Here is a 27,690-nt window from a genome sequence, read left to right on the forward strand (position 1 = left end):
TACTCCTGCATTCAAACAGCCTAGTCAAGCCTGTTCACGTTTCTATGTCTTGAAAAACAGAAAAAGCAACATAATGCTCGCTTCTTTATGTTTGACCACTTGATAACCTCATCTGCTGCAATATAATTTGAATTCAGATTGTACAAACAAGTGCTCCATCAAACTCTTCTCAGAAATGCCAGCAAGGTAGAAAGGAGGATGGCAACTAAAAAGAGTTATATCTATACCATTTATTTTTCATAAATTCCAACATCCAAGGTAGGGGAGCAGACAGATTGATTATTTTGGGGGTATTTTGATCCTGTTCACACAAATGCCTGAACTTTTGCCCAATGAGTTTCTAATGCTACATTCACAATTACTAAACCATCTCCAAAGTGACCCTGGTAGGTCACAACTCTTGGTTGTTTTGGAGTAGGTTTTGCCAGTGTGATTGCTTTCTTGCTCCTTACCTTTCCTCAGAGCAGGTGGGGGCGCCATTTGCAAGCTGACAGCAGATACAGGGCTACCCATCAATGGTGGGATGCCTTCAGTGCTCAATGGTTTGGTCCCGGGTGCTTTGTTCAGCGTACCCGTCCTGGGTCCAGTGCCGATGGGCGTCACCGAGGCTGGTTCCTTCATGTTCTCCTTAGAAGCAACCTGCCCTCGCAGTCTAGGTGGTAGCTTGGTGTTCAAATGCCGGGTCTTCATGGGAGTACTTAGCTTGGCTTTCTTTCCAATCTGTTATGATATATATGATTGGGAAGTGAAAGTGTAAGGGGAGTCAGATAATCCTGTTCAAATTTGATTGATTCTTTCTGACTAGGATATGACCTATCTACAAGACAAGACCCTACCCTCAGTCTAGATGTGCTCAAGTAACTTTTTTAAGACAAGAATGCAAAGCTCAACATAGCTATTACCCTATCATGTCACTACTCATGGAACTCTTTGGCACTTAATTTATTCAGATGTGAAAGCATGGAAATTTTGAAGTGAAGTTCAAGACTGGTATAGAAAAACTTAGGTAGGAAATGGTTGGAAGCAATTCTCTATAAAGTGTTCCTCATTTGCCAGAATGCTACTTTAGAACAACCAAATATTAATTCAGGCTTGCTTGAAATTATATTCATTTCATTACTACATGCTTTTCCTAGTGTAAGCTAACACAGAAAACATGTGGGACCACACTATAAATGGATGGGTTTTTTTCAGTAATTTTTCTGATCTTCATTTGCTCATTACTCTGCAAAGTCATTTGGCAGATATTATTTATTTATAGTTTTTTTATGATTTTGCGTAAATTTTGTTAGATTCTGTGGACAGTTTATTTTCTGTTGTTACCAGTACCAGAGTTTATCTTTCACACAAGCCCTGAGAAATAAAGATTCCATGACTGGATGATGGATAACCAATCACACACTACTAACAAAGAAATGCGATTTACCTCGGACGTGAGCGTCTCCAACTTTTTCCTCTCTGATTCTGCTGCTTTCTGTTTCCTGGACAGCACTGGTTGAAATCCTGCATCAGGGGTCAGAAGCTCATCGGGATTCTCCACTATCACTTCGGGGACATCATCTACCACTACAACACCTGGAATTATAAGGAATATTACGAAGAGTTTGGTATTGTAGACAACAGGGCCCAGTCTTACAAAGAGTTGCGATTGATCCAATCAATCGCAACTCTATGAAAATCCATCAGTGTCATCATTTTTTCTACAGGAAATTTGCAAAATGTCCCTTGTAAACAAAGGCGAACACACCAAATTGACAAGAAAACAATGATTTAATTAATACACATTATTATCTAATAAACATATTGAACACACATGCATTTTAGATGTTGGCGTTGCTAGCTTTCCAGAGTTGTGAATGATCAGATCAATCACAACTCTTTGTAAGATGGGGCCCAGGTAACCAGACTGAAGGTTACAGGGTTCATCCTTTATCAAAGATGCAGTTTTAGGCTTTAAAGTTACCATGAGATTCGATGACAATGATGACTCATGATCTACAACCCAATTGTAACCTTCATGGTTGAAAAAGAAATGCCTCCGAAACCACCTCGGTAGGCAGAGGCATAAAATCAATAATTTATTTTTCCTTAATGTGACTTCACTGTCTAAGCTTTCTAATATAAGCTGTTCGCATTTCCAGGTGGACACAAAAGTAACCAAAGTACCAAACTTTTTGTTTAAAAAAGAAATCGTCAATCAAATGACCATAATCAGGATATAAATTTATATGGATATCACATATATCAAGCATCCACATTTCATCCACAGATAGCTTATACACCTACCATAATTGGTGTTAATATCATATGTAGCAAGAACATCTTTTCTCTTCTCCAGAACTGGTTTAGCCTTTTCCTTTGAAGCTATGGGCAAACTGACTGGGGTAGTAGTATCCAGAGGTTTACCCATTGTTATTGTAGCTTTCTTTGGGTGCATGCAGGCATTGAGAGCATTCTGAAAGAAAGACAAAGGTTCATAGCATTGATGATTAGGGTGACGTTTTGCAAAGACCTCAGTGTGATTAAAATCTTATCTAGGAATGTGAAATTAAGAATTGACAATTACCCATTAATTCATTTTCTACTTTACTGATTTAATTCATTTTCAACTCATTTCCACAAAAATCAGATTGCATGAGGATCAAAATAAAAGCTTCACAATTTTCAATGATACTGTTCAGACATAGGGTGATGGATAGATGTCTTCATTACAGAGAACTGATCTGCCATCAGATTGCATCATGACGTATCATTATCCAGGTGAGTATTTCATAAACTTCATAAGTTACAAGCGACTTTACCAACTCGTGATCCTTTCTTATCAACTACTAAATCAACATCAATGACAATCTGGAGTGTATCATTTGCCACAAGGATCACCAGTCACTTGTAAAATCATTTGTAACTTACCAAAAGCTTTATGACATACCCACCGGGTACCTACTACTTCTAGACACCTTGCTACTTTATCAGGGATGTTCACTTGTGACCACCCACCCTAAAACCAACTATGAGTCGGCCAAAATGAATTTAAAGATTTTTCTTTATTGAGTTTGAAAACGCACATCAACACGATATATAATTTGTCAAAATAAATCAACAATAACCGACATAAGTACTTAGTTAAATGCAAAGGAACTTGGCGAGAACTTAAAAAAATAAGGAGAATACAATGTTTGAGTGCGGGTTCCCTCAAGCATGAGATGTGCCCCATGTGCAATCTCAGTGACACTCCAAGCAGTCCCAAAACTTGTGTCAAAGAAAATCTTGTATCATGTTTTCTATTCGACTTCACAACTTGAAATTTGGACAGTTATAGAAGAAAAATTCCTCTTACAGATAAGCTAATTTTCTAATTTAGATCAAAGTACTATTTTGACTATGTACAGAGAACCTTCCCTGGCAGCTTGTTGGTGTAGGGGTGGCTGGTCACATTTGTTACTTACATAACCATTATAGAAAGGACATGAGCTGAAAACTAAATGACATTGAAGATTTCTGCAGAAGTGAATGTAATACTAACATTAACAGATCTCTGATCATTGAGGACTATCGTATCCAGCCTGAAGACATCAGAATGGTTCTGTTCTGAGTTCCCTCTCTGTCCAGCACTGCGCTTCACGTAAGGGCCATTATCCGACTTCCTGTCGCCGCCTCGTCCACGTCCCCCTCTCGAGCTTGGACCGCGGTTATCACGCCCGTTCCTGTACCCCTTATCTCTCCGATCTAAAAATAAAGTATAAAGATTATCACAATGATGCTGTTACAATAATCATCTTGAATCCCATGGTAGTACTAAACTAGCTAACATTTTACAAAATACAGAATTTATCTGCTTTCGGATTATTTATGAATTTGGTAGAGTCACTAGACGTCATATTTTCTGGCCAACATTAATTTGAAGCCAAGTTTGAAACATAAAATATTTATCATACAGGTTTTGTGTTATCTGAAAAGCTTAGATACTTGTAAAAAAAACATATTGACAGGTGTCTTGGACTTTACTCATAGGAATCACCAATGTAAAACATGGATTCACCCTACACCTCATTTTGGTTGAAAAAAAGATTATCAAATAGATATAGAAAATAGTGTGTACCATGGTCTGATCGGTAGCTGTCCCTGTTGCTGGGTCTATCTCCTCCCTGCCTCTGATTAGGTGGTCCCTTCCTCCCAACATCTCTCCTATCATTTCTAGGTCTGCCTTCAGGATCACCATTACTACGAGCATTACCACTGCTATCCTTTACTGCCTTGTCAGCATTGGTCTTCGGACCTTCTGATGCAACTTCCTTCTCTCTTGCCTTGTGGTCATTGAAGTTACTGCTCTCAGATGCAGTCTCCCACTCATCATTGTTCAGATCAGAGGAGTTCTGCCTTGGAAGGGGAGGTCTAGATGCACCCTTTGGTGCTCCATCACTATTGTTGCCACTATTGACTAGACTTCTATCGCTATTGTCTTTGGTCCTGCTGCTAGCTGTGTCTGGCCCTCGCTCACCTCGCTGAGGCCTTACCCTGCCCCTCCCATGAGAATTCTTTTGGAATCTAGGAGGCCTCTCGGGTCTTGACCTCCTGTACTGACCTCTTCCTGGAGGTCCATCTCTTGAACTTTGCCTCATTCGATCTTCATCGTCCCTTCCTCTACCTCTTGGCTCTCTGTAGCTATCTCTCTGATCACCATCATTCCTGGAACCCCTTTCATATCTCTGCGAGCCATCTCGAGAAGAATGTGCTCTTCTCTCATCTCGGCCATCTCTGCCATCTCTGCTGTAGAATTCTCTACCGCGACCTCTTGGGGCAGTACCCCTTCCTACACTTCCACCTCTCCCTCTCCTCACAGCACCTCCACCTCTTCCTCTTCTTGATGGCTCACCTCTGGGCAAATTACTTCTTTCTGCTCCATCCGTTTCCTCATCAGCATCCCCCTGCACATTGGGTGATTCTGAGGATTCTTCTTTTGCTTCAGGCTCTTTGGGTTTCACTTCTTCACTGGCAGGTTTCTCTGCACTCACAGGAGTGCTGTCCATGCCTTCTAACAGTGGTTTTGGTTTGGGCAGTTCAGTCTGCTTGGACAGTTCCTTACGTTCTGGAACCCTTTCAACACTCTCATCACCTGAGCTTACATCCCATTCCTCCTCCTCTTCTCTCCTCATTGGTTTCCTATAACCTTGCCGACTGTCATATCTTTCTCCCCTTCCTCTGCCTCTTCCTCTGATGCCTGTACTGTATGGCTTGAAGCTTCTCCCCCGATTACTGCCCTCATATCGCCCCCTTTCTCTCCTGTTGGAAGAAGGACCCTTGTCGTCTCTTCTGTAAGGAGGTCCTCTATCATCTCTCCTCCTGTTTGAGTCGGCTGAACCTCTACCACGTCCGCCTGATCTTCCTCCTCTATCCCGCATGTCTCGCTCCTCTCTTCGATCACGAGGTGGCCTCTCATGTCTATCATCAGCTTTCGGTTTCTCAACAAGATCTTTGGGTTTTGCCCCACTTCCTTTCACCTCAGAACCATCTTTCTTTTCAACCTTTTCATTTTGAGAGTCTTTGGTATCTCTACCTAATGGAGCTTCCTCAGATTTCCGTTCATCAGCAACAGCTTTGCTCTTCTGATCAACATGAGCTGCTGGTTTCTCTTCCACTTTTTCTGTACTCTTCTCTTGTTGGATGCCTTCGCTTGGCTTTGGTGGTTCTTTCAGTTTTAACTTTTGACTTGAATCCTGTCCTTTCCATGCTCCTCTTGGTTCTGGAGGTTGAGATTCTACTCTCTTTGTGTCCCTCGAGTCATTCCTAGGACCCCGTCCTCCTAATGGCTCATGATTTCCTCTTCTATTTTGCCTCTCTTCTCTTCCATGTAATTCACGATCTCGATCCCGATCACTATCCCTCCTCCTTCCTTTTTCGTAGCGATCAGACTTCTCATTCTTATCTCTACTAATGCTTTTCATATCAACCAAACTGCTAGGGAGTGGCTTTGAATCTCGCTGTGGTCTCCTATCCCTATCGGCACCTGAACCGGTTTTGACAGTTTTTGATGGCTCAGGTGCTTTTTCTTTATGATCCGTTACTGGGTTTATCTGCTTGTCCTTTTCATTTTGTAGCGGTTTAGCTTCTTTACCGACATTCTTTTCGTGGCCCTGGGTTTCCACCTCTGGTTTTTGCTCCACTCTGGAAGGAGCAGTAGATACTTCTTGGCTAGACTGCCTTGTTATTTGTGCAACCTCTGGGGCTTGGCCTGAAATCTTTTCTCTACTGGGCCTTCGCTCTATTTTCTGATCTTGTTTTGGTTCTTGCCTAGATCCTTGTCGCTGATCTTGTCTTCCAGCAGGCCTATGATCTTGTTGCCCTTGCCTCGGCTCTGGTCTTGCATCATGCCTCAAATCAGGTCTATGGTCCTGCCGATGTTCTGATCTTTGCTCCTGCCGATGATCAGGCCTCTGGTCTTGCCTCAGATCTGGCCTTTTCTCTTGGCGTGGTTCTGATCTATGATCGTGCCTTGGATCAGGTCTTTGATCATTCCGATGATCATATCGCTGATCCTGCCGATGATCTTGCCGATGATCCTGCCTCTGTTCTTGCCGTGGCTCTGGTCTTTTTTCTTGATGTAGATCATGGTGTGGCTCTGGCCTCTGTTCTTGTCTTTGGTCCTGCTTCTGATCAATCCTATGGTCTTGCATTGGACCTGGTCTTTGATCTTGTTGATCATGCATCCCATCATGCTTCTGTTCTGGTCTCGCACCATGCCGTGGCTCTTGACCTCTATGGATGTCTGTTTGAGACTCTTGACGCCTTGGGAATTCTTTAGGCGCTGCATCGGAAGGTATTCTTTGATTGCGGAACCCCCTGTCACCTCCTGGTATCACTGCTTGCCCTATGGCCGCATCGCCTTCTCTCACATCTGGTGAATAGTTGCCTTTCTCTTGGCCATCATTACTTGTTTCAGAGTTCTCGCGTCTTCTCTGTATATGAATTCCTACATCAGAAATAAAAACAAGAACAATTGCATTTATTCAGAATTGGGAATCTATATATTAAAAGAAAACATCACAAGTGTTAAAAGTTTGCATGAAAATTTCAATATTCAAACATACAATATTGCCCTATATCATGATAACCTAATACAAATACATTTGATTTGTATCCTCTCGGCAAATACCAAATCAAACCAAGATCACAAAAGAAACTAACTTAACAAGAGCTCTTTGAACTTCCTTTCAATTTCTTAGGGTATTTCTGTATTTATCACATACCATATCAACAACAATATTTCATTAAATTCTACAATGTAGACATAGTATAGCACTTAACCTGAGAAAAGTGAAAACAAATGAGAAAATGCTTAAAAGTAACCATTCTCAGGTTTCTAGTAGGGTGTTTTCAGAACTATTGTTAGTAAAAAGTGAAAAGAATCCCTGACTATAGATAAAGAAAAATTGCCGTAACGAAACATATCCACTTGGTACACTATTCCAATTCACTCCCTGAGCATGATCTGGCAAATATGATGATGTGTTACAGATCATAACAATGGGGATTTAAGCGTGATTTTCAACAGACTCAAATCTCCATGAAACATCCCGGGACAGTAAAAAGACCGATGTGGTAACCCTTTGGTGAGTGAGCCTGCACATCTGTGGGCTGATGATACAGCAAAACCATTTAATCTCCAAAGGGTTAATTTTAAGTCAATGTCAATTCTGGAAACAGGTCAACAGGGCCTAATGCAGTCAGACTGCAGGTCCCAAGAAAGACTTGAGATGTTTTGCATATTTAATGAGCATGATGCGGACCAAAACACCTCTTTTCATTCGGTCATTGCTGCTCTAATTGAGCATCAAATTTCATGAATTTGGTACCATTGTAAAGAAGAAGAATCATTCTTTCAGGTCATGTGTTTGAATTTATTCAAAGATTTTGTAATATAGGTTAAAATTTTGATCTAAAATATGCTACAAAATAAATATTTTCACCTGACAAAATCTGCTATTTTCACACTTTATTTATGTTTGAGCCCAAATGATTTTTATATCATGATAAAGCTGAATATGTATGCTTTGAAATGATATAGGTTTCAAAATAAGAATTGGTTTAATCGGGTCAAGATCACACTTTTCATTTGCCAAGTACATAGAACAGTTTGAAAACAAGAATACTGCACTCTGATTGGTCAAAGAGACCACACAATGGCAAATTCCAACGGTACCAGTGCCTGGGTTCGTGGGAAGGTCACACTTCCCATGTGGTAATCTCCTCAAATACCCCGCGCCTGTTGTTCTGTGAACCTTATCCAGCCAATCAGAACTCTGGATTTCTTGCAAGTACAAAATTTCAGAAATCTCGTCTTGTACCTTGGTGGGAAAAGTGTGATCTTGACCCGATTAAAAGGTGCCGCATATCAAGAGTGGCATTGTGAGAAAGTACAGAAGTTCAGCTTTATGTTGATATAGATATCATTGAGGCTCAAAATAAAAAGTTTTGCACAATTTACAAAAGAAAACAGAGGAAGAAAATTCAGTTTTGAGGCACATATTCGGGCCAGAAATTTACTTATTTAACAAAATATTGTATACAAAATAAATGACCAATATGAAAGAGTAACTTTTACTCTACCTGATGGTGCAATAATATTTCATTTAACTTGAGGTTAAAACAGGTAAATTCTTAGAGAAAGAAAATCTCACGAATCACGAGATTTTGCAAGGAGGAGGATTCAGCCACGAGATGATTTGGATGAATCTGGCCTTTTTGCTCATTAGCATAGGGACCTGCGGTCTGACTGAATGACAGGCATGTTTATAATACAGTTTGAGAAATTACAACAGTTTCCTACTAAGCTCCTATACCATACGGTCTAATAAATTTTTCCCTTGCGATAATGGCTAATAATGAAAAGCTGTGTCACTCACTTGCAGGAGGAAACTGCCTTTGTTCTTGACCAAAAGGAGGAGTAGTAGGTGTGGTAGGACCGCTGCCACCCCAGCTTCCTCTTCCACCATCTCTACCATGCCACTGCTGCTCCTGAAACAAAAAGAGGTTGCAACACAATACAGTATTTACAAAACAGGTCACATATCATACAAAATTAGTGTTCATAATTTCTTACGTGCATATGTTTTACAAAGTAAAGCCATCTGCAGTATCCGGTTGCGTATTTCAGTCCGAGCTTTTTCTTATTTTTCTGTAAAATGGGGCTCACAAGCCCACAGAACTTTCCTGTTAAATACACAACTGTCGCTGTGCAAAGCAAAAAATTAATTTGACTCTAGTAAAAGTCTCTAGGATGAGTTATAACAAATTTGACTGATACATGGGAAGACAATTTACTATCTCTATGACTTGTTACATTACAACCACACCACCTTGAAACAGAAAATTACTGACTGGTCTACACCTCATTTCCATTTGGTCTAATTGCCATTTAGTCTATTTACCACTTGTATTATTTCTAGTTCGTCTATATACCATTTCATATAATATCCACTTGGTTTAACTCCACTTAGTCTATATGGTTAAATGAAGTGTTAAAAGTATAATCATAGATATAGTATATAGTATAATATAGACCGACTGACAGCAGACCTAATGGATGGTAACTAAACCTTGGTTTAACCCTAGTCTAAACTAGAATTTTAAACCACACTTCTCTGAATTGCTGGCTTCATTATACTTCTTTCCATACCCGTGGCAATTGTAATCCATATCCATTGCAATTATTATGTACCTTTATCAATTCATTAGAATTCAATTTTCCTATTCTTTTCATTTCACAAATCAATTAATTTTCCGACAACGTTTTGCAGCAGGACAAGAATAATTTCTATTTGGTGAATAAGTTGACAACTGGCACGCCAAGGAAGGGTGGTCTCAGTTAACCATTGTTTAACTAAACCGTGGCTATCAGAATACCACCCAATTAGTTTAGACCAAGTGGAATCATATTTTCTGAGAAGACCAACAGCTTGTAGAGCAAGAGAACATAAACCCCTTGACGCAATGACACTGCTGACATACCTGTGGGAAGGAGGATTGTCTATGTGGTTGATGACCATGCTCCTGTTGTTGCTTCTGCTGTTTCAGGAATCTAGGAGGCAAGTTCCGCGCTGTAGGACGATTGTAATTTCCACCTGAAAGAAAGGATACCAGACGTACAAATAAATTAAAGTACACTGTACAAGAATATCATGGAATTCTACTCTGGGTCATTGATCATCTCGTATTAGGTTGCAATGTCATTCATTTTGTCTACTCTATTTTTGTCTTCTCTTATTCCCTGTATAGGGAAGTAGGCAACACATGGTAACTCTATTATACAACCTAAAATGAGCTATGTCTATCAATTGATTGTACATTTGCATAGAGATTGCTGGGGCCCATTTTTATAAAGCTTTAATCAAGATTTCCATCTGAAAGTACAAAATTTGACATTCACATCTATCACATCTCTCTGTAAGACCAGGGTCTTGCGCCAGTTAGTCGGCTTCTTGTGACAGAAAATATATATTGATTTGCTGCAAATACAACTTACCTATTCAATAAACTTGTAATTTAAAATGTACTTCAGTTGAATTTGTGGCTATGGGGGAGGGGGGGGGTGGGGGACTGACAATGAAAAAACCTTTTGGTCTACATGCCATCCACCAGAAACAATCACTGCCAAGTGCAAATGATCTGAACGTTTCTTAACGCCAAAACTAGATCTTGCATTTTGCCCCGAGACATGAAATTAAAACCTCAACGCAGAATTTTTCATTCCTAAGGCCAAAGCTACTGCCATTCTCTTGCAATGATAGGGATATTTGCGGATTACATAATCTTCCTTTAAAATAGTTTTAAAGGCAGATTTCTTTGAAGTGAAGCCAATGAATGAGAAGATACAAGGGATGATTTTATTTTTATTAATGCAAAACCTTTTAGGATTGTTATATAAGTACCTTTCTTATGTGGAACAAGTGTGTGTGCATGTGTGTGAGTGTAGGGTGAAAATGTAACAAAAACACATCAACATACCATCTCTTCTGTCCCTTCCTTGCCTGGATCCATCACTACTTCCACTCTCTGTTCGTTGTCTCTTGATGACCATACCCTCTCTGGAGTAAGGCACTTCACCCCGATCATGGTCTCTCTCCCAATGCCTCTCGCGATCGCGATCCCACTCCCTATCCCGGCTATCCATCTCCCTCTCAGGCTTCTCCTTTGGCAGGTCAGTGGTGGTGGAGTCAGCTTTGGGGATTTCCCTTTGAGGTGGCTCCGCAGCAGGAGCTTGAACCTCTCCTTCTTTCAGCTTCTGGTCACGGGCGATTCTTTCGTTCAGCTGTCTGAGTTTCTCTTCGGCGGCAGCTTTCCGCAGTTCTTCCTCTTTCTTTTGCTCCTCCTCTCGGCGTTGACGAGCCCGTTCGATGTTCGATGACATCTCGCTTGATTTGATCTGTTTCTGGTGCTTCCACCTGTCATCATCGTCATCGACTGCTTGCCTTGAATGGCCCTGTGTAAAAAATTACATAAGATCAACTTTGCAACATAGTTTATTGACAGTCAGATTGTTGTTCATAATCACAAAAAAATGCTTGCAGGAGCCTGCGTGAAAAATGCAATTACCGTTGGAAGAATTCCTACTGAAGTATAATATATAAATTTTTAAGGTACTGAATAACATAGCATACTTCAACAGGGATTAAAACACTGCAGCAAGCCAATATAGACCAAATTAGGAACTTGTAAACTGTAAGTACATCAGCACTGATTAAGTAACTTAATTCTCAAACAATAAATCATAAACCTGGGAAATCAATATTTTAAATAATACTCAGTTAAAACTAGGGCCAAATCATAATGAAAGGGGGGGGGGGGGTTCCAATGACTGCCCATAAATTCAGAGTCACCAAAGCCTATAGGCCTATATTTCTTAATATAGATCTATTTAACAAACATTTTCACATGATACTATATTTCAAAACTTTAACCAACCAGGAAGAGCCAAGGAAAAAGCGACTCAACCGAGCATGATTTCTCAATCATCTTGCTTAAATTTATCAGTCCATAATGTTCCCAGGGCGTAGGCACAGCCACGCCTTTTCATTTTTTGTTTCTTTTTTGAATTATTAGTAACTCCACTGCAGAATTGCTGGCAAGTCATGTTCTTGAATTAAAACTGATTTCAAATATTTAAAATATCTCTTTATCAAACAGGCCCCTGTCAATGATCTTCTAACTTCATATTTAAGGAGGATTTGGACTTTTCTTCTTGTACGGTACTCATTAAAATATGTAAAGATTCATCAATATTTTGGAACATGTGGGACCATTTACACTGGAAAGATATTAATCACCAGCAAAAAAAGAATGATCATGTTTTGTGTTTTTTATGTATTTTAATTTTTATTTTTTTTCAGGTGTATAAATACATTGTTTGAGAGATAATCAGTTTCAAACTAACAATCATGCAGAGAAAATCTATGGCAATGCTTGCCTTCATGCACATATCTCAGAATGCAATACAAAATAAAAGGATATCACAAATATTGTGTTACATTGCATTGCAAAGTTTCATCAAACATTTAGATGTTGCAGAACTATATCATAACACAATTAAAAGGCCAAGTTAGACTGGACATCAGTTTGAATAAATTACTGATGATTTTTGTTTTGTCGAAATTCAGTAAATGACTAAACGTACAACTATTCGAGCAGGAGAAAAAAAACCAAACAGACATAACTATACTGGGAATGCTCAAGGAGGGGTGTTTGATAAATGCAATGTCAAATTTACGAGTCACTGGAATGTGCAAAGGCAATTTAAGTTGTTAAAAAGATGTTAAAGGGGAATCCAACCCAAATAAAAACTTGTTTTTATAAGAAAAAGAAAAATCAGACAAGTTGATTGGTAAAAGTTTGAACAATATTGGACAAACACGGGAAGCGTGGAAGCGTCGTGGTGTAGCGGTTCTGACTCTCGCCTTGTAATCAGAGGGTCGTGTGTTCGAATCCCACCATGGCCTAGCGTCCTTTGGCAAGACGTTAATCCACACTTTGCCACTCTCCACCCAGGTGTTAAATGGGTACCCGGTAGGATGTGAAAGCCTATGTGTATAGTATGCCTAGCAATTTAGTCTTGGAAGTCTTGTTGGAATGCTCCCCAGGGAGTGGAGAAGGTGCATACATTGTATGCGGGCATGCAAGGATCCGATGACCGGGGTAATAATATGTCTGTAAAGCGCTTAGAGACGTCGTTCCGATGTATTAAGCGCTATATAAATGCGGAATATTATTATTATTATTAAACAACAAGAAAGTTATGAATTTTTAAAAGTTGTAAATATTGGTAATCACTATACCCATGGAGACTTCAAATAGGCCGCATATGGGATGTCATAGTGATGTAAGGCAAGGACTACTCTTCCATGTACTCCAATACATATTATGGATAAAATGTCATTTTTCCCAAAAGTTTTATTTCAAATTATATTTTTCTTTCATGAGGACATAAAAAAAATATACTACCTGGATTAAATTTAGATTACTGCCCCAGGGGAATGGGTACTTAGGAGAAAACCACAAATCCCTGATAATAAAGTACATGGCCTATGGGAAAGTTGTCCTTGCCCCTTGTCATAATTTACTTACCCAGTTGCCAATTTGAAATCTACATACTATTAGTGATCTCAATTTTAAAGCAGCTATAACTTTCTTATTGCTAGTCCGATTTCTTTCAAACTTTCGCCTTTCTGTTTAATTCATTTTTCTCCTTCCAAACAACATTTTATGGCCAAGACTGGATTCCCCTTTAAACATGTTCAATCATATGTTAATTCATATTCATTACCATTTCTTCATGTGTAATACATGATTTACTACAAATCAAATAACATTAATTTGAAGTTTAGTCATTGAAGGTCTATCAAGAATGTATTGGCAATCAAATGCTAATTTCTAATGCAATTTTCTGACAGATCAATTTTAGCTTTAGCATACCAATATGCACTTCCTATTGCAAGAAGATCAGCAATCAATTGAAAATTAGGAACCCAATTAGATTTGCGATTGTTTGTTTCTTGCAAAGCCCTCATATTGTTAGTTAAACGGATAAACCATTTTGTTTACATTTTGGCACTTAACATTCCAATCGCAACAACTTTATCAAAGAACCTCTGATCTAGGGACACTGATTTTCCATTTACCAGCAAATCCAAAATCTTTACTTTTCATTAATTTACCGTTGTTAACATAATTCATGTTTTTGCATTGTACATTTTTTATGACAAAACATAATTTCCATTTCAGATGAAGTTTGAAACAGAATCACAAATCTTCAGAAATAGAAGACATTTTTTTTAAAAGGAAAATCACTGTCTCTACTGATCATATGAGTACATGAATGAAACAGAATAAAACAAGGATTTTCAAGGCACAGCAATTTCTAGGAGCAAGGTCATTAGGTCCATGAGCTTTAACACAACCAACACATGGAGCCTTATTCTTAACTACACACACAAAGATAAACAATATGTGTTAGAATTGTGCAACCATCCGAAACTCAAGAACAGTGCACCAAACGTTTTTAACACAAACTGATATCAATAGCAAGGTGTTTGATGGGGTGCATGCATTGTCATGAAGGAAGGAAAAAATTGAATGGAGGCGGATACTAGGAAAGGACAGGCTGATTGACTGACTGGCTGGCTGGGCAGAGCAACAAATTTATACCTTGCTCCCGTGAGGGTGGTTGGGAGGTGGCCTTTGGAAATGGGGCGGCCGGCGACCATATTGTCCATGAGACTGGGAATGGTGGTGCCCTCTCTGCTCATATGGGGCTCGATTCCACTCCTGTTCAACAAATAAGGGTACCAGTCGGCCAAGAAGAGAAACACACAAAGCTTTACCACTGGGACTATCCACACTATGTATTTCCATATATCTGTTACAGCTCACTTTCCCCCAGAGATAACTAATGTGGTTTAACCCTCAATCTCCCGGGGTATTTTGATTCTTGTCATTCCTGGGGGGGGGGGGGGGGGGGGGGGCATTATGGCCCCCCCTTAAGATCTCGGCCGCTGATCGCTCGAGCGACGCAAAAATTTGCACGCTGGTTGTGTGCGATGTAATCTACAAGGCTGTATGGTAAAATTTTCCAAAATAATGAGATTTTATTTTATATGAATTAATTATGCTAATTTATGCATAAATCATACTTTTTGCTCTAATTCACTAAATAAAGCTCCTAGAATGCTAATTTTTGGTTAAAATATTCTTTATAGCATTCTTAACAATCGCAATTTAAAAAAACTTCAGTTTGGAAATCAATTTCTTATGTATTTTATTGTTTTATGAATTTCTTATGTATTTCCTTGTTTTTTTTACTTTTTGTTTTTTTATTGTTTTTTCAATGGAAATCGTTCCAGACTTAATTCTGATCATAAGCAAGGCAAAATTAATTAAATTCAATCAGTAAAAGTAGAAATAATGATACATTTATGAATTTTGGCTAAATACACAATTTGCATTGGATTTGTACGTGAAATCACGTTTGTGAGCAATTTTGGGTCTGACATGCACTTACATAATGTTGCGTAATGTCGTAACCGCGTATCCGGTCGTCACAAATTTGGTCTCAAAATTTGCGCGAGACTTGAAAGTAAAAAGTCAGTGAGCGGCGAGGTCAAAAAAATTTGCGCAGCGGATATATCGCGAAAATTGTCGAGGGGGGGGCCATTATGGCCCCCCCCCCCCCGGGAGAATTAGGGTTAACAGACTGTGATTTCCAGTGATTATGCAATAATTACAAAAATACAAATACAATAAGCATAATGATACAATTTGCAGTGCCATTACAATTTAATTATAGCCCATTTTTGTACCTCCCTAAAGAACATACAAAAAATAAATGGTGGGCACAATTGGAATGTAAGTTATGCAGAATGCATCACTGCAATATTTAACAATCACTTGAGCAGTTTAAAAACCATCTTGTGACAAAAACTTCAACCTCATTCAAGAAATAAATTAAAATGTGACATTAGTGACGATCTCTGACTGTTACTATGATAACACTTGGTGGAATACAATTTGACAGTGGTGACAACTGAAAACTGTCCTAATTTTTTAATGATTAGAAGGTAATGATTTTAAGATAACCTGGTCAGGCACATTTTTAGATCAAACCAAACATCAATCCATTCATGTTAGAGTTAGAATGGCAATCCATTTCCCATTCCTATCTCATTAACATGCTCAATACATATTATCTACATCTAGAGAGGCATTGTATGAACTTTGCAATCAATTACAACTCCAATTCTCATCTCAAAATCTTGAAATTAATCGCAAATTTGCAAAAAAATGCGGGCCCCTTTTTAGCAACAAATACAAATCGAAATGCTGTGGTTGAAATTGATGACTCAAAGTCAAATTTGCAATTGAAACTTGCAATTTGATTGCAAATAAGTTTCATGCAACATGGTATTGTACTCACCGTTTGGTCCATGTTGGCTGGCATCCTGCCGTGATGGGGTCCCCTAGGTGGTGGGCCACCACCTTCTCTATCATTAGGCTCCCAGGCTGCTCTGGGTGGGCCATGAGGACCTCCATCTCTTCCCTGTCAAGAAAGGAGGAGGGGTTAGCAAAACATGACACATTTAAAATTGATTTACTTTGAAACACAGCACATTGCCAAACTACAGTAATTATGCTGCATTATCGAGGTTGGGTATTATGTAAGAAAGTATCATCATTCAATGTAAATAAAACTTAATCATATTACACAAAAATATTGTTAATGTTAATATTGTTAATTTTTGATAATTGATGATGAAGATATGATTGATAATGTGATTTCACAAAATGGCGCGTAGATGACGTCACGATGACCATTTGACGTTGAACTTATTTCGTACACATCGCATGATAAGTGCACATAACTGATAATATTCTGATGAGAATTGACGGAGGACTTTTGATGATTTTGGTGGAACAAGAAAAGGGGGGGGGGGAATAATAATGAAGAAATAAAATAAAAAAATTGTGGAAACATAAGAGGTGATCTGTCAACAGACAGTTCACCTAATAAATAAAAGAAAAATTAAAATATAACAAAATTAAATTAAAAAAAAAATAAAATGAAAAAAATAAAAGGGGAAGCAATAATGATCCCAAATTACCTGAGGTCTTTGGTTAAAGTCTTCATCTGGTCTTCCATCCTGTCTATCTTTTGAAGCATCTTGACTGCTTGGTGCTTGTCTGAAGAATGGAATGTGATAAGAGATTTAGTATACTTGCTACAACTTCTAAGCACCAATTCATAATCAACCAGCTGATTTTTATGAATTGTTTCAAATGAAAATTAAATAACTGAAAAACTTATAAGAGCTTTAGAGTCACATCATCAAACCATGAAAAAATAAAGACAAAGAGTCCAACATGCTCTCCCCAACTTTCCAGTATTAAAGAATAACATCAAGATATCATTTGTGTCCCATCAATTTTTTTTATAAAAGAGCTTTCACCTCTAGCCAATTACAGGAAAGAATGACTCAAAAGCAACACACCCAACCAATAGCGCCTTTCCCCTAGGATGATAAATGTGTTCAATTTCAAATCTTTCTTTCAATTGACCCAAGAGTTGGTAGATTTGTTCTCACCCTTTATCACCGCGCTTCTTGGGCGAATCATCCTCTTCATCGCTGAAGACCAGCTTCTCGGAGTAATCCACCTCACCGCTGACCACAGCCCACCCTTCCTCCGTCTTGCTGGCAGCTAATTCATCCATGTCCTTGAGATGCTTCATGTCAACAATTGCTTGTCGGGAAACATTTTCCTTGTTCCCTGGAGGCTTGTCAGATCTACCCTGATGCCTTGGAGGACCTCTGTTTGGTCCAGACTGCTGCGGCGGCGGCATCCTGCAGAAATATACACAAATCCAGGTTAAAGGTTAGTGTATAATTGCTAAGTCTTACACTCATGAATTACTAGAATCTTAAAAAATAAAGCTTCCATATTGATAATACTTTTATAATCGATTGCTTGGTGAGATCAATAATTGTAACATTTTTTACATGGGGATTCAGTGTAGGTCTCAAAGACTAAAGGTTATATACCCTTTGTCAAAGACATTCATCTACCATTGTCACATCCATATTTTCTGTCTAAATGAACCTATCGGTACAAGAAAGGTAGGACAGGGGGAGCTGTCACTTTCAACAATAATACTGCTCAGACATAGGGTGATGGATAGATGTCTTCATTACAGAGAACTGATCTGCCATCAGGTTGCATCATGCAGTATTCCAATACTTTTAGGCAACAGAAATACTTCCAAAAAGCTAAGCAAATCCTTATCTCATACTCACATTGCATTTTGATGTTGTGGTGGAAAGCCATGTCTAGGGGGAGGTCCCTGCATGCCGGGCCCTGGGTAACCCATAGCGTATGGGTTCATCGGTGGGGGTGGGCCTCTTGGACCCCCTGGTCCTGTGGGTATACCACGGGGCCCAAACTGCATCTGTCATAGAAGTACATAAATCAATGTCATTTTGCAGTAAATAACAACCATTGTCGAAAAAAGACAAAATATGTCACTGATATTTGTTTTCTTTTAAATAGTATAGTAATGCATAATAAATAAAGAACATGACTGCTATTATCATAACTATAATTCATGTATATTGAATGAAAAAAGCTTGGAATATAGAGCAGTAACTACACCATTCCTATTTCATTAATCAAAACTTGTGCACTGCTATCAGTCATTGGGTGATGGATAGATGTCTTCATTATAGAAAACCACTCTGCCATCTCTTTACATCATGTAGCAGATCCCATTTGTCCTACAATCATGTCATGAAAAATTGTACAACACAAACATGACTTGGTTGTGTTAAAAGAGAGAAGGTCTTCACATCAAATCAACAAAGATGGGAAAGTACTCACATATGGAGGCATCATTCCTCTGAACTGCTGTTGCATAGGGCCTGGAGGGGGTGCGTTCCCCTGAGCCCCATTCAGTATCCCTTGAGGGGGCATACCATGAGGGGGCATCATGGGACGTTCTTTATCTAGGGCTGCACCCGACGAGGCAGGTCCCTCACCCTCCCCCGTCCCAGTTCCACCTGACTTGTTCAGCGAGCTGCCGCCTTCTCGCCAGCTCTTTACATCTGGAATAAAAACGAAAAGTCCCACATGAGTACTCAACTCCTGCTTACACTGTACAACATGTTACATCATTTATCTGAAATTAAACAGTTGTTTGTCATGCTATCAGTGAGCCGGCATCATAGTTTCCATTTTTCCCCCTTCTTAGTGTCCTCCAAGAGGAATCAACAACACTCTGAAGTAATACCTGAGTGGGGCTTGCATTAATTCAATTCCACCAAGGCTATAGCAGAAGATGCCCTAATGACTGGCATCAATGCCCCTCCCAATTTAATTTCCCCATTTATGCTAAACACAACGTTTTGAACAATAACCTATTTAGAAACTGTCATCATTGGAACAATCATTGGGGTATGGTCTTAAATGAACATTCTTACTTTGCGGTCTCAGACTTGGTCCTGGTCCATATTGGACCTCTTTGGGATCGTCTTTGTCCTTCTCGGAGGAGTCTTTGCTGGTTGAGGCAGCAGCTGGCTGATCTCCGGACACACCTAGTGATGGAAATTCTTGATCCAGATGCGAAGGGGGAGGAGCAACTCTCATCGGTGGTGCTCCAACTTGATTGGGTGCTCCTGATAAAATGAAAGTAAACAGACATCTGATAATTCTTTATGAAAGGAATAGGGAGAAGAGATACGATCAGCATTTGAAAAATGTAAGTGGTGATTGAAATTCGTCCCTTCCAATAATAAATTGGTACTGAAGAAGCCACTTTGTTATGTTTTGTTTTTTTCTATTGCGATCCCTCCACTAATATCATTGGCATTTACATGTAGAAATCTGGTATATTGACTAGCATTTGTTTTTAAAGTAGAAATTAATTGAACTTGAATTTGATCATCAAGATTAAGACTTCGGTTTCCAGATAAAAACTAGTTATCTGGAAACCGGTTCAGGAAACCAGTTTGCAAGCTCGTTTTGTTAGCGTTCCCACTTGATCACACAAAAGTGGTTTTCAAAATCACTTCACCTAAAGCGATCTTGTTGCTATGGAAATGCTCTCTGTGGGGTAACACATTTCGCGCGAAATTCGAAACCGCAGCGTAGGCATTCTACACCTGTCGTGTGGAGTAGCGCGGTCAAAATGTGCGAAGATCGCCTCCTGAAGAACGGTTGTGTCCTCACTTACGCTAAAACCAGTTTAACAAGGCAAAGCAATCTTGAAAACTACATCACGGGTGGTTTTATAAACCGGTTTGGAAGATCGCTTCGACTGTTTTCATTATACATTACACTAGTTTCCACTATGCTAGTTTCCAGTAAACTAGTTTTAGGAAGGTAGTCAGAACGGTATCTAGGTAACATAGCCCAATTCAAATGAACTTTTGGTAAAAATAATTGTTATTTAAACTTTGCACCCAATACTATGAAAAATTATCAAAAACCTTTACCCTAACTGAAACACAAAAGTTGGGCACACAAGGCAAGAGAAATTCCATGAATGCATTGTAAGCTAGCTCTGAATCCAAACGAGACTGGTTTGCCTTGACCACAGCTTACCTTTGGGCAATGCATTTGGAGCAGGAGGATGCCAGGATTTCCCTGACTGTGAGTCCTCTTGGACCGGTGGTCCCTGAGGTGCTTGCGGCTGACTCTTTGCAGCTTGACTTTCTTGAGCACTACAAAGAAAAAGTTACAGTATTTGAAGGCACCGGACCATATTCTCAAGTCCAATGTAATTTAAGCCAAGGTTTAAGTCGGTGCTAAAAGCAACATCACAGGAAGCCAAAGATATCAAAATTTTGTTTACATTGTATGTTTCGTATTTTAACCTTGTATCACCATGCTTTTCGAGGGGAACATAAGTATTTTTGTGAATATTCTCAGATAGTTGTGGACTAGTGTCAAATGATCTGATAAATTGAACATGTGAAATAATAGATTTGTGTCACAATTGACTTTCAAAAGATAAACACAACTTCAGACATTAGTTGTAAACACATCTTCATTCTAAGTTCATCCTAGTTAAACTTCCTGTCATATGATTCTTCTTAAAAATATTCATAATACATGAGATAACATGCACATTTGATTGAGTCACTTGCAGACAAAGAAATAATCAAAGGGTCATATTGGTGAAAGGTCACATGTCACATGTAGTAAAAACTTACATTTCTGGATTCTTTTCTTCGGATCCCCATCCCGATCCAGTTCCAGGTACAAGATTAATATTTGGGTCGTTTCCTTTGTGTTCACTTCTTAAGCTTGGGAGGTTGGTTGGAGGAGGCACACGACGGGCATTGCCCACTTTGCCAAGACTTTGTAATCCACGGCCATGGCTCACTGCACACATACAAAAATACAGCAAAATCAACAATTTCTTTATTCGTAACAGTAATAATGTGCACCAATTTTATATGTTGCCCCTCCCCACCCCACCCCCACCTTCAACTGAAGCTCTCCAAATTAAATTAACAAATGATTTACAATCATAAAGTGCTCTAGTAAGAGCTAATACCCCTCAGGCCTTGAATTCTGATGTTCTTAGGACAAGGCTACTTTTTATCCAGCACAAATGTGGAAAATTATAAAAGTGGAATGCCCCTGCCATTATCACCTACAGTATATTAAAAATATAACAGCAGTGCTGACTTTGAAAACTAAGAAAAATATTTTTTCACAAAACACCATTCATTTGATAATAAAATACATGTAATTTTGTTGACCTCAAATGACCTTCATGTGACCTGAAACTCATCCATGACGATCACTCAGTGATTATTTATTACCTTCATGTCCAAGTTTCATGCATTAGGTTAATTCAATTCCAAAGGTATAAATAACATTTCAAAAAAATAACCTTCTTAAGAACTTCAATTTTGATACCCAAAACATAATGAAAGTTCATTGACCCTAAATGACCTTTGAGCTTAATCGTGTGACTGCAATTCATTTCAGATGATCAATGATACTTGATTACCCTTTCTTCCAGGTTTCATGAAACAGATCCATTTACTTTTTTTAAAATGGCCTTTCGAAACCTTGGTTAAGATGATGCTGCCACCGTCACCTCTGCCAATAAAGAGCACCTATGATCTCATTTTGCGAGACAATAAATAGAGCACAAAAGGATCTACACCCAATGAGATGAACACCAAGGCCAACATCCTAGGCCATGTTCTCAACCACCTATGATTATTGTTGTTTGGTAACATTACCAAAACAGAAACCAACACCTAGTGGTATTGTTTATATTGTAGTTGAATTATAAATACATTGGTGACAGCAATAGAAAAGTAAATGCATTTTAGACTCAAATAAACACCGTCAAAGGGTTAGTCTACATGATTGCGATTAATAATTTTTCTTGAATCACATGCACTCACAAATTCTCAATAAACTAGTACTCCATTACAAGTTACAAGTGTATCAATCACTTCATTTGTGTACCATTTCTCAGGCACTTACCAGCTTGTTTTTGAGGTTCTACGCTTTTTCCTTTATAAGTATCGTATAAGTTGAGGGAAGAGTATTTTGATTTTCCATCTTTCCCTTTGTTTGTCACTGCTGAGCGGTCAGACATACTGCATTTCCTGCTGTCATGGAGCTCTTATTCACGGTACCACAGAACGTGCAAGAAGCCACTAAAAGAAAGAGGTAAACAAATTGAAGGGGTAAATATTCACATCTGAACGTACATGGAGACCCTTTAAAACCCAAATATACACATGAATGTATGTTTTACAAGACGTTCAAGAGGGCAAGGAGTGAGTCTGTGTCCAATACTAAGTTTAGGCACTGTAGAGTAGAGGTCTAACTTGTTACGCTTAGATCTAATGTCTTTTTTTTTACATGACATGTTGCCTTTCTGACCAAAAAGCAAGGCTCGACATTAGCGGTTGCCTGGTGGCCCAGGGCCACAAGAAATTCACCTCGGGCAACCATTATTGAAAAAATGCTAAGTTTTGGTGGCCCGATTTGAGGAACCAATAATTTTTAAAGTTGCGCAACTTTTCTCCTGAATTTGCACGCATTTATCAACTTTCTACAGTTCACATTGCCAGCCAGTTTGTCATGTGCTCGTTTCCTTGATCTATACACAAATACACACACACAAAGTTTGCATACCGTAGTCATGACAGTACATACCGCAATAGCATACATGTACAGTAGCTATTATCCAGCCGACAGCGCCGGCCAGCTGGCATGAGCTTTGCTTGAAGCCATTGCAGCTGTGCGCTAGCAGCCAATTCAGACTCAGGCAGCTGCGATACAAAATGTCGCTGCTAAGAAATCTTCCACAGAACTTTGTAAATCTAAGTCGAAGTCACATTTAACACCAATGAAATTCCCTTCTACAGTCCATATTGCAGAAATCTGGTGTACCCTGATTATTTGCGAGCATTAAAAGGGGAATTCTGATCTCTATTTTGACTCAAAAAGACCGATTTCCAAATGAATTAATACACATAAAAACACATAGGTGACATGACAGTCCCACGTGTGCATGTGTTGATAGTTGGTTTCTTTCGAAGCTGTGTCTTTTCTAGCCAAAAATAAACAGTTTCTTTCTTTCTTGTTTATAAATGACTTCTTAAACCACTCTTGAGAAAGTAAATACTTTGGGAAGGCATTACATTGATATGAAATGTGAATTTTTCCAACATTTTGGCAAATATAGTGAAGGACTTTTCTCACACTTTTTTTCCAAATATAACTTTTGCTGTTTTCTTATTTTTTTTCTTACATTTTTTTTGACAGTGGTTAATCTATTTATGCCCCTTCCCATTGAATATGCCTGAAACTACTGAAAAAAATGGTAATATACACAACTAAAGGATATAAAAATAGAAATGCGCCATTCCCAATAGTTAAGCGAAAATTATTTGCTTGGCTTTTTAATTATATTCCAGTCAGAATAGACTGTTCACACAGCTGTTAAAAAATATTTGTAATGGCTTCTTATTTTTTCCCCTTTTCCCCATTTTTATATTAATTTTGTTTGATAATTCATTTTTTTTTCATGTTCTTTAGTTTCTTTCTTTTTCTCGAAATTTTTCTTTCTTTTTTTTTCTTTTCCTTTTGTTTTTTCTTTCATATCTTTTTTACATATCGGCCGATTGAATTGGAAATGCGTGCTGTTAACGCGCTCGTTTTCAGAATGAAGTTGCACGCAGCTGAGCGAAGACATCCGATGTTCAGACCCGAAAGAGGTCCATTTGGTAAGTAATATCATTATTTACTGATTTCTATATCAAAATTATTGATAGTAATAATTAAAATCGGAATATGCGCAGCTAAAATAAATTATTTTATCAACAATTACGCAATTACTTTGAGGTCTAGAACGCGATCTACATCATCAAAATTGATCGCGGCGCACAACTTTACGCGTACAATATTTGGAAACTGTCATGACTGTGTCCGAGTTTTGGCAAAAAACGAGCTTCTGGTAGTAAGAAAATAATTTCCGATTACCATATTTTTTCGATTCTATTTTTTATGACACAATTATTCAACATTTGTATGGCAGTGTATCCTATTGCCGGACACCTTTATTCCAGTGCTTTAAAAATGACAACTAGAGGAAATACAATCAAGAAAAATTCACACTTTCTATTCCAAATATTATGAAAATTATGAATATGATAAAATTATTTTATATTTACCAACCATTTTCTTTGCATCGCACTTGCCGCATACCCCTCCACGAAAAACAATTATTTTCGTGCGCGACAATTTATATCATGATTCCGGATGCGCGCCGGACGGGTTAAGATATCCTTGATTATCAATGTAAGAACAAATTTGTGTGATTTTTTCTTCTTATATCATATCATGAGTAAATTCTAAGTTTTTATTTGCTTTTGTATATCGAATCTGAGCAGATGTTGGTAATAAATTCGTGTTTGATAACTTATTTTATTTTTTCTTGTTAGCTGCATGTTCCATGGCACTTTCCAATAATAATATGCTCACGTTTGTATCGTGACGCTCTTTAAGTTCTATCGATGCGCTGCCGATCGACGGCTTCCGGCACGGTAAACCTCGCGCACGGGAACCTTGAGAACTAGCCCCTAGCCGTCGACGATCACCCACAATACACCACACCTCATCATTCGATCCAAGGAGTGGACGAGATTGAAATTCAGAAAATCAGGCCCATATTTCCATTAGAAAATATATCAATTGTTAATGAAAAACTATATGATATTTTAAGCATTTTCTGTAATTTTAGAGATAAATAAGGTAAAAGTTGGATTTTTTCGCCTTGTTTTTGCAATCTTGTTCTACGTATTGCTCTGTGAAATTGAATTGCGGAAGTCTTTTACCCTTTTTACACACGCTAAAATTTCCTTAACCCCGTACTATAGGTGGGGCTAAATTGCCATTTAGCCCCACCTATAGTACGGGGTTAAGCTTAGCCCACTTTCTTTTTACACAGCATTTTTGCAAAGTGGGCTAACCCCACCTTTAGTACGGGATTATTTGGCCCTGCAAAAAAGCAGGGTTATCCCAGCAATTGCGGTGCTAAGAGCGATAGTACGGGGTTAAGATCGCTAGTGTAAAACGAAAGTGGGCTAAGCTTAACCCCGTACTATAGGTGGGGCTAAATGGCAATTTGGCCCCACCTATAGTACGGGGTTAAGGAAATTGTAGCGTGTGTAAAATGGTACGAGTGAAGTACTTGTACTACGAATGATCGACAAAAACCACTAGTCCGGGGTTAGCGAGTTTCGTGTGTAAAAAGCAAGCATTCCTTATCCGGGGTTAGCAATAACAATTTGGCATGTGTAAAAAGGAAAAAAAATAGTACGGGGTTAAGGATAGTACGGGGTTAGCGATAGTCCGGGGTTAAGAAAATCCTGTGTAAAAAGGGTATTTAAGGTACAAAATTGTTTTCAAACGCAGTACTAATATGCGCGTCCGGAATCATTAATAGTGTCCGGTAATACAATACGCGACTATACTACGGAAATAAACATGATTTTTATTTGATTCAATGATAGGCCTAGTGATTTCAAGTTCAGTGTTGACCTTGTTTTTTGGTGTTGGTGTTAGGTCACTTTTTACACGAATGTAACACCAAACATTAAAAAAAAGGCAACTTTAGTTGTTGAGTCGGATGTCAATCAATCATGTCAATGTGATCTGGAAGATTACAATTAATTATGGAGCTAGCCTAGGCTAGGGCCAGGGGAAGCAATCCAATCCAAATTTCAATTCAACACCGGCAACAACACCACCAAGGCCAACTAACAGTACAGTAACATTTAACAATTGAACAGGCAACACCAGTCACCAGACTTGAATTTCTTTGAAATCACCCAAATTCCCACTGCAAATAGGCAAAGAGCACGACCACATCTAGGGCCTACACTCGAACGGAAGATTCATAATGTAACCAAGCGCAGTCGAAGTCGCACACAGGCCTAGTCATAGTCTCTACTGACGTGACGAAGCTGAGCCAAGGCGCGGCGTAGAGTCGACCGTTCATTCGATCCCAGAGATCTACGAAACAACAGCGGATGTAGCGGTAATATACACAGTTCAGCAACAAAACAATGTCAATACTAACGGAACCCTTCGATTTCATGACCAATATTTCACGTAAATACAAAATGAACATTAACGTACCCTTGCTCGCTCTGCAGGAAAATAAATGGAGAAAAGAATGATGACCTACGTCACCCTTATAAGCAGATGATGTTGTCGATTTTGATGGATAAAATGTCAATTGAGAGACAATTTCTCTCAAGAAATATCCGCTATATAAAATATGGCGGAAGTGTTCGGCTGTTCGGGCCAGGCTAGTCGGGTACACTCGTGTGTTCGGTAAAAACCGTTCGCTATATAAAAAAGCGCCTGCTTTGTTCGAAGTGCTCCGATTTTGGAAGCCCCCGGGCAAGAAGAAAAAGGCTAGAAGTAGAAGGGGGCTGCAGTGGGGTGCTGGTAATGATGCCCCGGATGATGCACCAGTCTTTCTCATTAAATGGTGTAATTATACTGGGAATGGAATGAATGACTAATATTTATTGTATGAACAGACGATTGACGACTAAGAAATTTAGTAAAGAACGGTTTCCCCCTTCTTCTTCTGATAAAGTACAGTCCACCGATTGGTGTCAGTGGCGTAAAGGCGGGGGGGGGGGGCAAATTGCCCCCCCCCCCCCCCTTGGCGGATTTCACCGGGAAAATAATAGAAAAACGGGAAAAAGCAAAAAAAAAGGAGGGAGAAAGAAAGGGAAAGGGGAAGGAAAGGGAAAAAGGAAAGGGAAAGAGAAAGGGGAAAGTGAAAAGAAAATGAAGAAAAAACTTTTTTTTATGAAAAAGGAAGGAAAGCGGGAAAATGTACGAAAGAAGAACATTTGAGAGGGAACAAATCATTCCGAAATAGGCCTATGTAATGCAATAGCACGGTGGGAAATGAATTAAAAGATGACAAAATGGCAAACGAAGGTAGAATGTAATTAGTCAAAAGCTAAATTGGAAAACAAAGAAAAGGGACAAGAAAAAAATGATAACACGACCGGGCTGCCGATGATTGAAATTAAAGAGCGGGGAGAAAGATGGACTGCATACAATATTGTGCTATAAGCTTGCTAAATTTTATGC

At 38.9% G+C, this 27,690-nt stretch overlaps 1 protein-coding gene and 1 non-coding gene across 11 annotated transcripts in view; both read right to left on the minus strand.

The window, feature by feature from the left end:
• LOC129277909 (protein PRRC2C-like) overlaps positions 1-26,983 on the minus strand; it is a 37,199-nt gene extending 10,216 nt beyond the window's left edge. For 4 of the 10 annotated variants that reach the window (XM_064110236.1, XM_054914094.2, XM_054914093.2 and 1 more), the window contains exons 1-19: positions 26,713-26,891; positions 22,543-22,718; positions 21,246-21,417; positions 20,635-20,753; positions 19,512-19,706; positions 18,913-19,136; positions 18,333-18,484; positions 17,625-17,882; positions 17,145-17,223; positions 16,460-16,582; positions 14,695-14,814; positions 11,002-11,476; positions 10,006-10,118; positions 8,901-9,012; positions 4,100-6,967; positions 3,524-3,726; positions 2,287-2,455; positions 1,427-1,575; positions 453-720 (exon numbers count right to left, since the gene is read on the minus strand). In XM_064110236.1, coding sequence (XP_063966306.1) covers positions 453-720; positions 1,427-1,575; positions 2,287-2,455; positions 3,524-3,726; positions 4,100-6,967; positions 8,901-9,012; positions 10,006-10,118; positions 11,002-11,476; positions 14,695-14,814; positions 16,460-16,582; positions 17,145-17,223; positions 17,625-17,882; positions 18,333-18,484; positions 18,913-19,136; positions 19,512-19,706; positions 20,635-20,753; positions 21,246-21,417; positions 22,543-22,657 — 5,914 coding nt within the window. In that variant the 5' untranslated portion in view covers positions 22,658-22,718; positions 26,713-26,891. Of the gene's footprint in view, positions 1-452; positions 721-1,426; positions 1,576-2,286; positions 2,456-3,523; positions 3,727-4,099; positions 6,968-8,900; positions 9,013-10,005; positions 10,119-11,001; positions 11,477-14,694; positions 14,815-16,459; positions 16,583-17,144; positions 17,224-17,624; positions 17,883-18,332; positions 18,485-18,912; positions 19,137-19,511; positions 19,707-20,634; positions 20,754-21,245; positions 21,418-22,542; positions 22,719-26,183; positions 26,619-26,712 lie in introns of those variants that run through there. The other 6 variants (XM_054914095.2, XM_054914096.2, XM_064110234.1 and 3 more) reach the window with 5 other exon arrangements.
• Positions 18,720-18,795, minus strand: LOC129278434 (small nucleolar RNA SNORD83). Its single transcript, XR_008586266.1, has one exon. It is a non-coding gene; the product is annotated as a small nucleolar RNA SNORD83 (small nucleolar RNA).
• Positions 26,984-27,690: the final 707 nt, after the last annotated feature.

This window comes from Lytechinus pictus, chromosome 15, assembly GCF_037042905.1.
Source record: "Lytechinus pictus isolate F3 Inbred chromosome 15, Lp3.0, whole genome shotgun sequence".
NCBI lineage: Eukaryota > Metazoa > Echinodermata > Echinoidea > Temnopleuroida > Toxopneustidae > Lytechinus > Lytechinus pictus.